The sequence below is a fragment of the Oncorhynchus gorbuscha genome, linkage group LG20 (assembly GCF_021184085.1).
Source record: "Oncorhynchus gorbuscha isolate QuinsamMale2020 ecotype Even-year linkage group LG20, OgorEven_v1.0, whole genome shotgun sequence".
NCBI lineage: Eukaryota > Metazoa > Chordata > Actinopteri > Salmoniformes > Salmonidae > Oncorhynchus > Oncorhynchus gorbuscha.
In genome coordinates, this window is record NC_060192.1 from 24,535,369 (window position 1) to 24,550,309 (window position 14,941).

Consider the following 14,941-nt stretch of genomic DNA (forward strand, 5'->3'; position numbering starts at 1 on the left):
CTCCTCTCCCCTGTAACTATTCCCCAGGTTGTTGCTGTAAATGAGAATGTGTTCTCAGTCAACTTACCTGGTAAAATAATGGATAAATTAAAAAATATATATATGAAGGTTGCTTGTCTGCTATGTAATTCCAGTTTGTATTGTCATACAGCTATCAGATAATGGATTGTGACATATAAATACACTTGTGCCCTTTTTGAAACATAATATGAGCAAATGCTTAACTGGATCGTGTTCACATTCCATGTATTAGTTCTATGGGAATTACTGTATCCGCAGAGCTGTTCATTTCTGTATTGTACAGTTTGCAGATTTTGATAAATGGGTGTCAAATATTGCAGATACAGCAATATCTTAGAAGACATTGCCCGATCGTGCTTTATTTGAACACATGTATGGAGTTGGGAGGGCATTATAGGACTTCCCCTTTCTTTAGTTGACAGTTGCATATCAATGAACTGTCAATGGATTTCTGAAAATATCTATTGAGTCGTTGTTGTTTGTTAGCCATCCATATGACGCTTAGTCAAACACAAGTTGTTTCTTGGCCACGACTCCTCCTCATCACGCATGAGTCAGTGTTTCCCTGTCTGCTCTCGCCAGAGGGAGCGTAAACATTACTTTGAAGTGGATTATACAGCCCAAGGAGTAGACTTAGACCATTCCTCCACCGTTTCCACTGCAGCAGCCCATATGCTTATCACATTCATATGAAAGCCAAATCGTTTTTGTTTAGCCTCATACACTGACCATGCCTATTTCATGAGGAGTCATTCTTGCTCTTGGAGGTGATATGTTCTTCATTGGCAAACACCTCTCTCTGCCCCTGTCATGATTCAGCCCATCAACTTGTACAGGCTTTTAGAGGAGCCAAGCTGTTGAAAGGCCATGTTGACCTTGCCTAGTCAGCTATTAAAGTCAGTTCCATCTCTGCTGTCTGCTCCTGGAGTCCTGCGACCGCAGCACTAATATCACAGTGTCACATTAATACAAATCTTAATGAAGTTGACTCACCTTGCAGTTAGAAGTGACTAAATGTGGTCCCTTTCGATTTACATGGCCTGTCAGAGTCCCCTGTACCTCTCACTAGTGTGCTCCTCTTCTGAATGTCCTGGACTGTTAGATTTAGGGGTTGCAAAGTCAAAGCTGTCAGATGGTTAGTGCCATTTCAGCCCCCAGCCTGTGTGTGAACACGAGTAGACAGCCCAGACTGAAGCTGCTGCCCCCGTGGAGGTGTGGTGTCTCTGGCCATCTTCAAAGTGGTAACACAAACCGCTGGTGGCTTGGTGGGTACTGAATAATTTATGAATAATGAGGAGAGAGAATCTCTACAATGCCTTCAGAAAGTATTCACACCCCTTGACTTTTTCCACATTTGTTGTGTTACATCCTGAATTTAAAATGGATGAAATATATTTTGAATACTTTTTGAAGGCATTTTAAAATTCCCATATATTCATAGAAAGTAAATGATAAAATGCCACAGATATAGGAAAGGGGCCTCGTACAACCATCCTGATTTCGCCAGCTTACATCTGTGGAGCAAAACAGAATGTGAGCTGGCAAGATCCAAATGGTCATACGAGGTTAACAGTACAGGGCTAGAATGAAACATGGTATAGAAGAGAATTCCAGTCCACATGGTATGGTCAAAAGAGGCCCTGAAATCTGTGGAGGTACCAGCTCAGACAATGGAGAGGATGACCGTTTAACTTCTTGCCTGCTTGCAGTCCAGTGACAGTGACACTGTCTGTTTATAGCCCTTAATGTGGACCTCTGTCCTCCTCATTTGCGAGAGTTTGTTTTCAGGATATTAATCATTTGTTTGTGGTGCAGCCTTTTGCCTTTTAGGCATGAGGTACACTATATTTACAAAAGTATGTGGACACCCCTTCAAATTAGTGGATTTGGCCATTTCAACCATACCCGTTGCTGACAGGTGTATAAAATTGAGCACACAGCCATAGACAAACATTGGCAGTAGAATGGCCTTACTGAAAAGCTCAGTAACTTTCAATGTGGCACCATCATAGGATGCCACCTTTCAACAAGTCAGTTTGTGAAATTTCTGGCCTGCTAGAGCTGCCCCGGTCAATTGTAAGTGCTGTTATTGTGAAATGGAAAAGTCTAGGAGCAACAACGGCTCAGCCACGAAGTGGTAGGCCAAACAAGCTCACAGAATGGGACCGCTGAAGCGCGTCGCGCGCAAAAATCATATGTCCTCAGTGTAACACTCACTACCAAGTTCCAAACTGCCTCTGTAAGCAACTTCAGCACAATAACTGTTCGTTGGGAGCTTCATGAAATTGGTTTCCATGGCTGATCAGCTGCACAGAAGCCTAAGATCACCATGCGCAATGCCAAGCGTCGCTGGAGTGGTGTAAAGCTCACCGCTATTGGACTCCAGAGCAGTGGAAATGCATTCTCTGGAGTGATGAATCACGCTACCATCTGGCAGTCTGACGAACAAATTTGGGTTTAGCAGATGCCAAGAGAACGCTACCAACTGTAAAGTTTGGTGGAGGAGGAATAATGGTCTGGGGCTTTTTTTCATTGTTCGGGCTATGCCCCTTAGTTCCAGTGAAGGGAAATCTTAACGCTACAGCACACAATGACATTCTAGATGATTCTGTGCTTCTTCTAACTTTGTGGCAACAGTTTGGGGAAGGCAATGTCTTGTTTCAGCATGACAATGCCCCCGTGCACAAAGCATACAGAAATGGTTTGTCGACATCGGTGTGGAAGTACCTGACTGGACTGTCCAGAGCCATGACCTCAACCCTATCGAACACCTTTGGGATCAATTGGAACGCCGACTGCGAGCCAGACTTAATCGCCTGACATCAGTGCCCGATCTCACTCATGCTCTTGTGACTGAATGGAAGCAAGTTCCCGCAGAAATGTTCCAACATCTAGCGGAAAGCCTTCTCCGAAGATTGGAGGCTGTTATAGCAGCAAAGGGGGAAGCAAACTCCATATTAATGTCCATGATTTTGGAATGTGATGATTGATGAGCAGGTGACCACATACTTTTGGTCATGTTGTATAACAACAACAGTATGAAGAGAAATGTCTTTGTGAGACACGCATTTTGTAAAAGGCTGCAGTCGATTGTTCACTCAGCCTTTGGTCACTGAGGCACCCAGCAACCTTGTCTTAGACTACAAAATAAATGTATCAATGACACTTAAGACTGTTAGATATAAGATATGTGAGATGATGACCACAATGCGAGCAGGTCTTGCTTAAATAGGAAGCAGTAGATGTCATGACATTAACAGACACTATTTTCTGTCAGACATTATAGGGCAGGGAATTGTTATTTCTGGCTCTGGAGGGCTGGCATCCTCTCGGCTTTTATGGATAACATAAAATCTCTGATGTCTAACAATCCAGAATGACTTGTAATATAGGCCCATTAATAAAAACGCTGAAAGAGAGAATGATTAAACAAAGTCATTTGGTGCTCAGCTGCAATGAACATGGGGGATGCCCCCGTCTAAAGTGTTTCAGCCCAAGAGGAATGCATTCATCATGGATACAGACACGTTTGGGGATGGGACAGACCTGCAGAGATGTGTCCCGAGTGAGCACTTGAAAGAGCTCAAATCTTTAACATCTGTTTAACCATCCTCAGATCATTTGTGTTCCTCAGCTCTTGCAACAGAGAACATTTGCTAAATACCCCTGAGGAAGATCTGTGTTTGATCCTCGATCTGTAAGGCTGCGAAAGGGATTTGGGGATGGGATGATGGGTTCTCACCGTCATCCATATAAAAGGGCGAGAGGCTGTGAACCACTACACAGCTTCTGTAAGCGGTTAGCTGTATGAGCTCAGCTGACCCACAGAGCAGAGCCACGGTGTGAGAATAGAGGTGTGATGCCGACCAGTGACCTGGCCACCACTGACCCACAGAGCAGAGCCACGGTGTGAGAATAGAGGTGTGATGCCGACCAGTGACCTGGCCACCACTGACCCACAGAGCAGAGCCACGGTGTGAGAATAGAGGTGTGATGCCGACCAGTGACCTGGCCACCACTGACCCACAGAGCAGAGCCACAGTGTGAGAACAGGGGTGTGATGCCGACCAGTGACCTGGCCACCACTGACCCACAGAGCAGAGCCACAGTGTGAGAACAGGGGTGTGATGCCGACCAGTGACCTGGCCACCACTGACCCACAGAGCAGAGCCACGGTGTGAGAATAGAGGTGTAATGCCGAGCTTCCCTAATGTTCCTTGTCCTTTTAAAGCAGTGGAGCTGATGGACAGACAGACCCGCTGGTACCTTCATTTAATTGTTCCGTATTTTACCAGGTGAGTTGACTGAGAATACATTATCCTTTACAGCAACGGCCTGGAGAAAGTTACAAAACATCATCAAAATGCATAGTTAATATACTGTATAAGCAAGCAAAAAAAACCGCAAACACAATGAAATATAAACACAAGATCAAGGTCCTCAAACAGCCATCTGGACTGTCTCGGAGGCACCATTTCATCCATTCCACAAGCAAGGTGGATCTACGAGACTTCCAAGAGGAACGGCATACTTTCTAATACAGTGGCGTGTGCTGAAGCTAGCGCCTGTAATAAAGAGGAGTTCACTATGAGAAACTTTGTGGTATTTGACTATTGACAAATGTGGCCATGGAGATAAAGTGAGCTGAGGTTTTTGACCTTTCTCTCTGATGGTTTGACAGGTGCCGGCAGAGTGATGTCTATTTCTTTTTTTTTTTATGAACACAAACGCAAGCGATTGAGAGAATTGAGCCTTGCCGCTCTTTGGCAGGACTGCACATACCAAAGCAGATTTTTCCACTCCTTTAGAAGATGATAGAGGTGTCAGAAAACACTCCGTGTTTAATCATTTATCTTTTTCAGAGAAGGATTGTGACCATATGTGGCTTCTCTGTTGGCTTGTCATGAAGGAATTTGGCATCAACTGATCTTACAATCAGAGCAGTGTAGACACAGACCATGAAGTATTAGATAAACACTTAGCCACCTTCTCAGAAGTAACTTCTTATTGTTACAGTGTGAGTAACACAGGGTGTGTCATCCTGTCAAGAAATCTAATGGCTTCGCACTAGTGCCAGAATCTAGAACAACTAGAATAGATCAATAGGGTAGATGAAGTATTTTGTATTTACAATGCGGCTTCCACCTCTCATCTCAAAGAGTAGTAATAACTCCACCTCTCCCCGCCCACTCTTCCCATTTCCTCTCCTCTTCCCTCCTCTCCCGCCTTCTCTCTCTCACACGCACACACGCACACACGCACACACGCACACACACACACACACACACACACACACACACACACACACACACACACACACACACACACACACACACACACACACACACACACACACACACACACACACACACACACACACACACACACACACACACACACACACACACACACACACACACACACACACACACACACACACACACGAGACAGTTGAGACGCAATTGATTTGAGCTGGAATCTGGCTGCTTCATATCCCATCAGTTCCTTTGCTCTGGATAACATCTTGCCTTTACCAGTAGCGTCTATACATGGGCCGATAAATTATTTTAATTTATTTATCTTTCGTCTCTCTGTTTCACAATTTTCCATCAATTCGCAGGTGGCTGAATCTCACCGGAGAAATCAGAGCGAGGGATACAGCGCTCCCCTGTCTTAGTATGTGTAGCCCATGTATCTGATGCTGTGTAACATGTTGCTGCCGTAGCATTTGATTGATTGATGCCAGCAAGCTTTTGGCCTCCCTTGATAACATTTTTATCAAATAATTAGCCAATCAGCATTGAGCTGAGCTCAACTGTGGGTTGTCCCGGCACAGCAAAACGCCAACCAAGGGAGGCCAGTTTGGATTTGGCTTCACACCAATCAAATAACATCCTAAGCAAAACGTCATCATTGTCAGACTTCTGGTCTGCTTGTGTTGCTGTCCTGCAGTAGCGAGTTTGCTAAATTGGTTCTTTCCTAAGCAATGTATGGAGATGTGGATTTGTACTTGTAGTTTTGACTTAATTCTCTGTACAGGCCAATGATTATGATGGCAATTCGGATCTTACCATAGATTCATATATTGTGCCACAGTCCTGAGACGATTGAAGTTCAATATGTAGCCTACAGTAGATGTACAGTTTAAGTCAGAAGTTTACATACACCTTAGTAAAATACATTTAAACTCAGTTTTTCACAATTCCTGACATTTAATCTTAGTTAAAATACCCTGTCTTAGATCAGTTAGGACCACCACTTTATTTTAAAAATGTGAAATGTCAGAATAATAGTAGAGATAATGATTTATTTCAGCTTTTATTTATTTAATCACATTCCTAGTGGCTCAGAAGTTTACATACACTCAATTAGTATTTGGTAGCTTTGCCTTTAAATTGTTTAACTTGGGTCAAACGTTTCGGGTAGCCTTCCACAAGCTTCCCATAATAAGTTGGGTGAATTTTGGCCCATTCCTCCTGACAGAGCTGGTGTAACTGAGTCAGGTTTGTTGTCCCTCCTTGCTCGCACACACTTTTTCCGTTCTGCCCACAAATTTTCTATAGGATTGAGGTCAGGGCTTTGTGATGGCCACTCCAATACCTTGACGTTGCAACTTGGAAGTATGCTTGGGGTCATTGTCCATTTGGAAGACTCATTTGCGACCAAACTTTAACTTCCTGACTGATGTCTTGAGATGTTGCTTCAACATATCCACATAATTTCCCTCCCTCATGATGCCATCTATTTTGTGAAGTGCAACAGTCCCCCTGCAGCAAAGCAACCCCACAACATGATGGTGCCACCCTCGTGCTTCACAGTTAGGATGGTGTTCTACGGCTTGCAAGCTTCCCCCTTTTCCTTCCAAACATAACGTGGTCATTATGGCCTAACAATTCTATTTTTGTTTCATCAGACCAGAGGACATTTCTCCAAAAAGTATGATCTTTGTCCCCATGTGCTGTAGCAAACCGTAGTCTGGCTTTTTTATAGCGGTTTTATGAGCAGTGGCTTCTTCCTTGCTGAGCGGTCTTTCAGGTTATGTCGATATAATACTCATTTTTACTGTGGATATAGATACTTTTGGACCTGTTTCCTCCAGCATCTTCACACGGTCCTTTGCTGTTGTTCTGGGATTGATTTGCACTTTTCACACCAAAGTACGTTCATCTCTAGGAGACAGAACGTGTCTCCTTCCTGAGCGGTATGACGGCTGCATGGTCCCGTGGTGTTTATACTTGCATACTATTATTTGTAAAGATGAACGTGGTACCTTCAGGCGTTTGGAAATTGCTCCCAAGGATGAACCAGTCATGTGGCGTTCAGCAATTTTTGTTCTGAGGTCATGGCTGATTTATTTTGATTTTCCCGTGAAGTCAAGCAAAGAGGCACTGAGTTTGAAGGTACCTAAGTGTATGTAAACTTCCAACTTCAACTGTATGTAGCCTAGTAGGCTCACGCTAACTAGTTAGCTAACTTAGCTGGTTCATTGTTGCCCATGCGAGGAAGTTAGGCTAGCAAACATTTGAACATTTGATAGCCTATGAAAACATAAACTAAAAGCGTACTGTATGACAAGAGTCATAGACTGTTTTGCCAACATGAAAGAGATGAGGATGGCATTGGCGTTCAACTAGTTTACAAGTAGGGTGAGTCAACATGTATCTTTATATTTTTTAACTTGCGCACGCACACAAGCTCACATACACACGCACACACGCACACGCACACACACACACACACACACACACACACACACACACACACACACACACACACACACACACACACACACACACACACACACACACACACACACACACACACACACACACACACACACACACACACACACACACACACACAGAAATCAGTACCATGGACAGCTACATGATATTTAGCAACATTGATTGGACAAAATGTGTTTGTTTTTCATTTTGATTTCAGTGTTTTAAACTAAGCATATACTGTATATAGCCTTGTTGATTTGACGATGTTTACACGTAAGTTGAAATCATGCTGGAATAGCCGAGGCAGTGCTCCTGTTGTCTTTGTGTTGACTTGGGGTAACACCGTCGTTCTAAATCAGTAGTTGTTTAGTAGACTGTCGGAAACAGTAACTTGCTTGACAATACTGCATGTCACATGACATGTTTTTTTTACGTGCAATATTTGCTTTGGGGACTTCACCGGACAGATGTTGTGTTCCAGTTTTGTGATGAAACAAATGTCTTTTTGTTGTCGCGGCCTTATTGTGTACTGTATCAAGGTGGCGTGTGAAGGAATGGGTTATAGAGCAAACACAATTATCACAATGGAAGTTGTAATATGGCTTTTTTACTGGCTTTGGCTTCCCCTGTGATTTTACCCACACGCACCACTACTGTTTTCAACAGAAGTCCACCTGTCTACATTTACAGTGTAAAGCAACGCAGTATTTATGTTGTGACATTTATATGGTGGCGTTTCGTGCCAATTTTCTTTACGTCAAATAAAAGGCATATATATTCTCCAGGCTTGGCTTAAAGGGCAATAGTTTTTTGTTTCTTTAGCTTTTCGGTCTTGTTGCCAGTACCTCCGTCCCTACAGTCTTTGTTTGTTCGAAGTGCATTCATGTGTGGGTGATTCCATTATTAATCCATACAAAGCCCCTATATCGTTGGTGTGTCTCTGAAGAAACAGCAGTTTTACAAAGTATCCTCTTAAGGGGAAAGCACAGGGACTCCCTAATGCTGCAGCCTGCTGCCTGGGTGAAGCTCCAATCAGAGCTTTGCTGCCTGCGTGAGAGGAATTACTCAGTATTTATGCTCCATGGCTTTTGTGATGCTGCATATTGGGCAGAAAAGCAAATAAATTCCCTCGGCTTCACTGCTTTTGGCTCGCGCAGCAAGGAAACAAATTGGACTTGTTTCATCTGAAATTTAAATAATTAGCTTTTGTTAGCGAGTCCAGGTTTTCCTCCTAGTGCTAAAATATTTATATTAGTTTTGTCATCATTGCATCTAAAACTTGAGTTGCTCAGAGCTGACAGTAAAGGCTATGTTGTCATCATTTTCAGTAGGAGTCAGTACTACACTATTAACAAGCATGTATAGGAAGGTGACTACAAAGGTTAAACCCCACCTGGGCAGGTTAATTCACCTGTAATATTTTGAAGAGCTTTGTCACTTACCATGGGTTGGGACATTAACATGACTTATTTACTACATACAATACAGTATGGAAGGCCCAAAGCTTCCATGACTAATAACCTGTAATTTCATACTGTATATATCTACTCAAAGCCTAGCATTTTGGCTCAGTATCTGTCTTCATGGCCATAGAAGAACATCAAACCATTAATATGTGCCTCTCTGTCTGTCTGTCTGTCTGTCTGTCTGTCTGTCTGTCTGTCTGTCTGTCTGTCTGTCTGTCTGTCTGTCTGTCTGTCTGTCTGTCTGTCTGTCTGTCTGTCTGTCTGTCTGTCTGTCTGTCTGTCTGTCTGTCTGTCTGTCTGTATGTATGTATGTATGTATGTATGTATGTATGTATGTCTACGTGTCTGTCTGTCTGACTGACAAAGCTTGTCATGAGGCCAGAGCAACAGGAAGTCAATTTAGATCCAGTTCCCTCAGGACACCTGCCAGTGAATTATGTGTTTCACTAACTGTTTTCATTCTGCTTTCCAGGACTGGACATACATATTGATCCGAGATGCTAATTCATCTTAACAATAGTGATGGGGGGGGGAAACATCGATACAGTTGATGATGATGATTGAGTGGGTGCTTATACAGTGTTTGTCCTAATTCACACATGTACAAGTGTGTAGTATACCAATGTGGGAATTGGAATTGAATTTTTTTGCATATCCCAACTACCTTACACACCCTCGGAGAGTGGGGTTATGGCCAGGGTCCGTCATTATCAACGGCAAACCTGGAGCAGTAAGGTGGTAAGTGCCTTGCTCAAGGGCACATTGACAGATCTTCAACCTTGTGGGCTCAGGGATTTGAACTAACAACCTTTCAGTTACTGGCCCAATACTCTAACTGCTAGGCTACTTGCCACAATGTTATTTTAGACAATATGACACTTTGACTCCCATGTATCAATTTGTTATATACATACATACATACATACATACATACATACATACATACATACATACATACATACATACATACATACATACATACATACATACATACATACATACATACACACACACACACACACACACACACACACACACACACACACACACACACACACACACACACACACACACACACACACACACACACACACACACACACACACACACACACACATACATACATACATACATACATACATACATACATACATACATATATATATATATATATATATATATACATACATACATACATACATACAGTGCATTCGGAAAGTATTCAGACCCTTTGACTTTTTCCACATTTTGTTACTTTACAGCCGTATTCTAAAATGTATTAACTCGTTTTGTCCCCCTCATCAATCTACACACAATAACCCATCATGACAAAGCACATTTTTTTAGTTTTTATTTTAGCAAATTTATAAAATAAAAACATTTGAAATGTAAAATTCCTCAAGTCTTATTGGGTACGAAGCTACACGCTTGGCACAACCAGAATTTGTGGAGTTTCTCTTCTCTGCAGATGCTATCAGGCTCTGTCAGGTTGGATGGGGAGCGTCGCTGCCCAGCTAGTTTCAGGTTTCTCCAGAGATGTTCAAACACTCAAGGACATTCAGAGACTTGTGCTTTGTGCTTAGGTTCGTTGTCCTGTTGGAAGGTAAACCTTTGTCCCAGTCTGAGGCCCTGAGAGCTCTGGAGCAGGTTTTCATCAAGGATCTCTCTGGACTTTGCTCCGTTCATCTTTCCCTTAATCCTGACTAGACTCCCAGTCCTTGCCGCAGAAAAACATCCCCACAGCATGGTGCTGCCACCTCCATGCTTCACCGTAGGGATGGTGCCAGGTTTCCTTCAGACTTGGCATTCAGGCCAAAGAGTTCAATCTTGGATTCATCAGACCAGAGAATCTTGTTTCTCAGGGTCTGAAAGTCCTTTAGGTGCCTTTTGACAAACTCCAAGTGGGCTGTCATGTGCCTTTTACTGAGGAATGGCTTCCGTCTGGCCACTTTACCATAAAGGCCTGAGTGGTGGAGTGCTGCAGATGGTTGTCCTTCTGGAAGGTTCTTCAATCTCCACAGAGGAACTTTGGAGCTCTTTCAGAGTGACCATCGGATTCTTATTGTTGAGCCCTGACTTCACAACACATTTCCCAATTGGGACGTTAAAAATAACTCGAGGGGATTCTCCCCTGTTTGCTCAGTTTTGCCGGGTGGCCAGCTCTAGGAAGAGGTGGTTCCAAACTTTTTCCATTTAAGAATGATGGAGGCCACTCTGTTCTTGGGGACCTTCAATGCTGGATAATTTTTTTGGTCCCCTTCCCCAGATCTCAACTAAATCCTGTCTCGGAGCTCTATGGACAATTCCTTCCACCTCATGGCTTGGTTTTTGCTCTGACGTGCACAGTCAACTGTGGGACCTTATATAGACAGGTGTGTGCCTCTCCAAATCATGTCCAATCAATAGAATTACCACTGTTGGACTCCAATCAAGTTGTATAAACATCTCAAGGACCATCGATAGAAGCAGGATGCACCTGAGCTCTATTTCAAGTCTCATAGCAAAGGGCCTGAATACTGTAAATAAGGTATTTTTCTTTTTTTTACATTTGCAAACATTTCTAAAAACCAGTTTTTGCTTTGTCATTATGGGGTATTGTGAGTAGATAGGTGAGGATTTATTTTTTCAATCCATTTTAGAATAAGGCTGTAATGTAACAACATTTGTAAAAAGTCAAGGGGTCGGAATATTTTCCGAACGCACTATATATATACAGTACCAGTTAAAGGTTTGGACACAACTACTGTACACATTCCAGGATCTTTCTTTATTTTACTATATTCTACATTGTAGAATAATAGTGAAGGCATCAAGACTATGAAATAACGCGTATGGACTCATGTAGTAACCAAAAAAGTGTTAAACAAATCAAAATACATTTTATTTTTGAGATTCTTCAAAGTAGGCACTCTTTGCCTTGATGACAACATTTCACACTCTTGGAGGTCCTTGGCAATTCCTAGCCCTAACTAACATGTACATCTGTCTGTCCTTCTCTCTTTTCTGCAGGGTTTTGGGCCATAGTTTGATATGGCTGCCACTCTCCAGAAACTTGCAGTATTCGTGTCGGGCATATGGATCTGCCTCCTGCTCCTCAACCCCTTTCCACAAACCGGGTAGGATGACTCATAGTTCACTCCCTTCTCTCCCCTAGCTCTCTTCCATTTCCAGCCACTCGCTCTTCTCCACCTCCTCCTCCCTCCCGTCCTCTTCTGTCTCCCATTTTGAAGCTCTGGGGATGTGTTGCAGCTAATACATTCATTAATATGGCCCTTGTACTGTAGCCAGGCTTTATGATCCGCAGAATACCATTTGGAGGCAGACGTGGCCCAGTGTAAATAGCTATTGGATTTCTAGTGGCAAAGCGAGGCTCAATAAACCTGGAGGAAGGGAAGGGAGCCTGGCCTGCCGACAGAGCAGAGGGGAGACCCGAGGGAAGGCTGGCTTGCCGACAGAGCAGAGGGGAGACCGAGAGAAGGCTGGCCTGTCGACAGAAGGCTGGTCTGCCGACAGAGCAGAGGGGAGACCCGAGAGAAGGCTGGTCTGCCGACAGAGCAGAGGGGAGACCCGAGAGAAGGCTGGTCTGCCGACAGAGCAGAGGGGAGACACGAGAGAAGGCTGGTCTGCCGACAGAGCAGAGGGGAGACCCGAGAGAAGGCTGGTCTGCCGACAGAGCAGAGGGGAGACCCGAGAGAAGGCTGGCCTGCCGACAGAGCAGAGGGGAGACCCGAGAGAAGGCTGGCCTGCCGACAGAGCAGAGGGGAGACCCGAAAGAAGGCTGGTCTGCCGACAGAGCAGAGGGGAGACCCGAGAGAAGGCTGGTCTGCCGACAGAGCAGAGGGGAGACCCGAGAGAAGGCTGGTCTGCCGACAGAGCAGAAGGGAGACCTGAGAGAAGGCTGGCCTGCCGACAGAGCAGAGGGGAGACCCGAAAGAAGGCTGGTCTGCCGACAGAGCAGAGGGGAGACCCGAAAGAAGGCTGGTCTGCCGACAGAGCAGAGGGGAGACACGAGAGAAGGCTGGCCTGCCGACAGAGCAGAGGGGAGACACGAGAGAAGGCTGGTCTGCCGACAGAGCAGAGGGGAGACACGAGAGAAGGCTGGTCTGCCGACAGAGCAGAGAGGGGACCCGAGAGAAGGCTGGGCGGCCGACAGAGCAGAGGGGAGACCCGAGGGAAGGCGAGAGATTGCTTAGCCTAGATTGCAATTCCATGGGGTCAGTTAGCTTTCACTTCCTATTAGCAGCACGCGGCACTGTAAGAAGGTGTACAGCCAGGAAGTTCTTGCCATAGACAAGGCCTAAGATTACTGCATTATTCCTACCCCAGTCCATTCCCCCAGTGCAGTGTGCTGCATTCTCTAGCCTTGTGTATCCATTGAAGACCATTTTAAACCATGGGCAAGGCTCCCTAGCCTATCCAACCTATTTAGAACACTGTTGCTTACCCTCCCTGACCCTTACACAATCAATTAACACCTGCCCCTCTCCACCTATTCCATTAGTTTGCTACAGAGAGATTTCTCTCCATCCATTGAAGAGAGTCAAATGAGTCATACAAAGCTTTACAGTTGTCAAGCTTCGGAACTAAAACTTTGCCTAGATGTTGTTATAAACACTGTATTATTAATTGTATAACTTCAATCAAAGGTTATTATGGGATTACCAGGTAATTCAGGACGTTACAACGCCATTTTATAAGATCAATCGTCTTCTCTTTTCCACCCTTTCTGTGTTATCCATGATATGCCTGTTATGCATATCATTTACAGTATATTATATGAGAGCACATGATACCATTATATTCTTTACACAGAGCAACTTACAAGAGCAATTTCCTAATTAAGTGCCTTGCTCAAGGACACATTCGATTTTTTTCACCTAGTCAATTTAGGGGTTCGAACCAGTCCCCTTTTGATTATTGGCATAACGTTCTTAACCGCTAGGCTACCTGCCGCCCATAAATAATGCTTAGAATGCGTTTTATAGTATAATTGTGTGTGCAGTTGTGTGGTCACAGGCACACAGACACATGATGACTGCCTTTTTTCTAATACTACATTCAGGGTAATCTGTCACAGAAATGCATTGATTGAAATGTCTCTTTCTCCACCCTGGCCTGCACTAGAGGGACTGAGAGCGCACCCACGGGGAATCAGATGGGGGAGTTGAGGAGGGAGTTGAGGGGGAACGAGGTTGCAATCTAATTCGGCACCATAGGCACACACACACAATATATTCACGAGGAGTGGAGTAGTGATTCATTTTGTACTGTGTCAGCATAGAGTGAAAAAGAAAGATGGGCCGGGTCTGATTTAATGTGACATAACAGACCCTCTTTCTCACTATACCTTTTCTCATTCATATACACCCTTCAAGTAAATTCAATCGTTTCCTTCTCCATTATTTGGTTGAATTGCTCTTGGGAAAATGTCATATGCAACCTTATTTTTCTGGCAGTCCGGTCCTGTTTGTATTGCTGATTTTTGTGTGCATGTAAAAAAAAAAAAAAAAAAACGAATCTCATGTTGATGACAAAGCTATACAATTTGCATACAACTAAAAAAATGTACGATGATGAGGATAAGGATTATAATAACATTGATAATGGGGGATTGTTCCAAACTGCAGAACTGCAGTTCTAAACTCCAGTAGCTCAGTTACCACCTCTGCATAACAAGTAGTGCCTCTCCTTGTTACTTGGCTATGTAAATAATTCAGATGATTTAAA

The 14,941-nt window shown here is 43.9% G+C and overlaps 1 protein-coding gene across 3 annotated transcripts in view; it reads left to right on the top strand.

The window, feature by feature from the left end:
• Positions 1–14,941, top strand: part of gabra3 (gamma-aminobutyric acid type A receptor subunit alpha3) — a 150,082-nt gene that overhangs the window by 14,550 nt on the left and 120,591 nt on the right. For all 3 annotated transcript variants that reach the window (XM_046316638.1, XM_046316641.1, XM_046316639.1), the window contains exon 2: positions 12,224–12,330. In XM_046316638.1, the coding sequence (XP_046172594.1) occupies positions 12,245–12,330 (86 nt within the window). In that variant the 5' untranslated portion in view covers positions 12,224–12,244. The remainder of the gene's footprint in view (positions 1–12,223; positions 12,331–14,941) is intronic.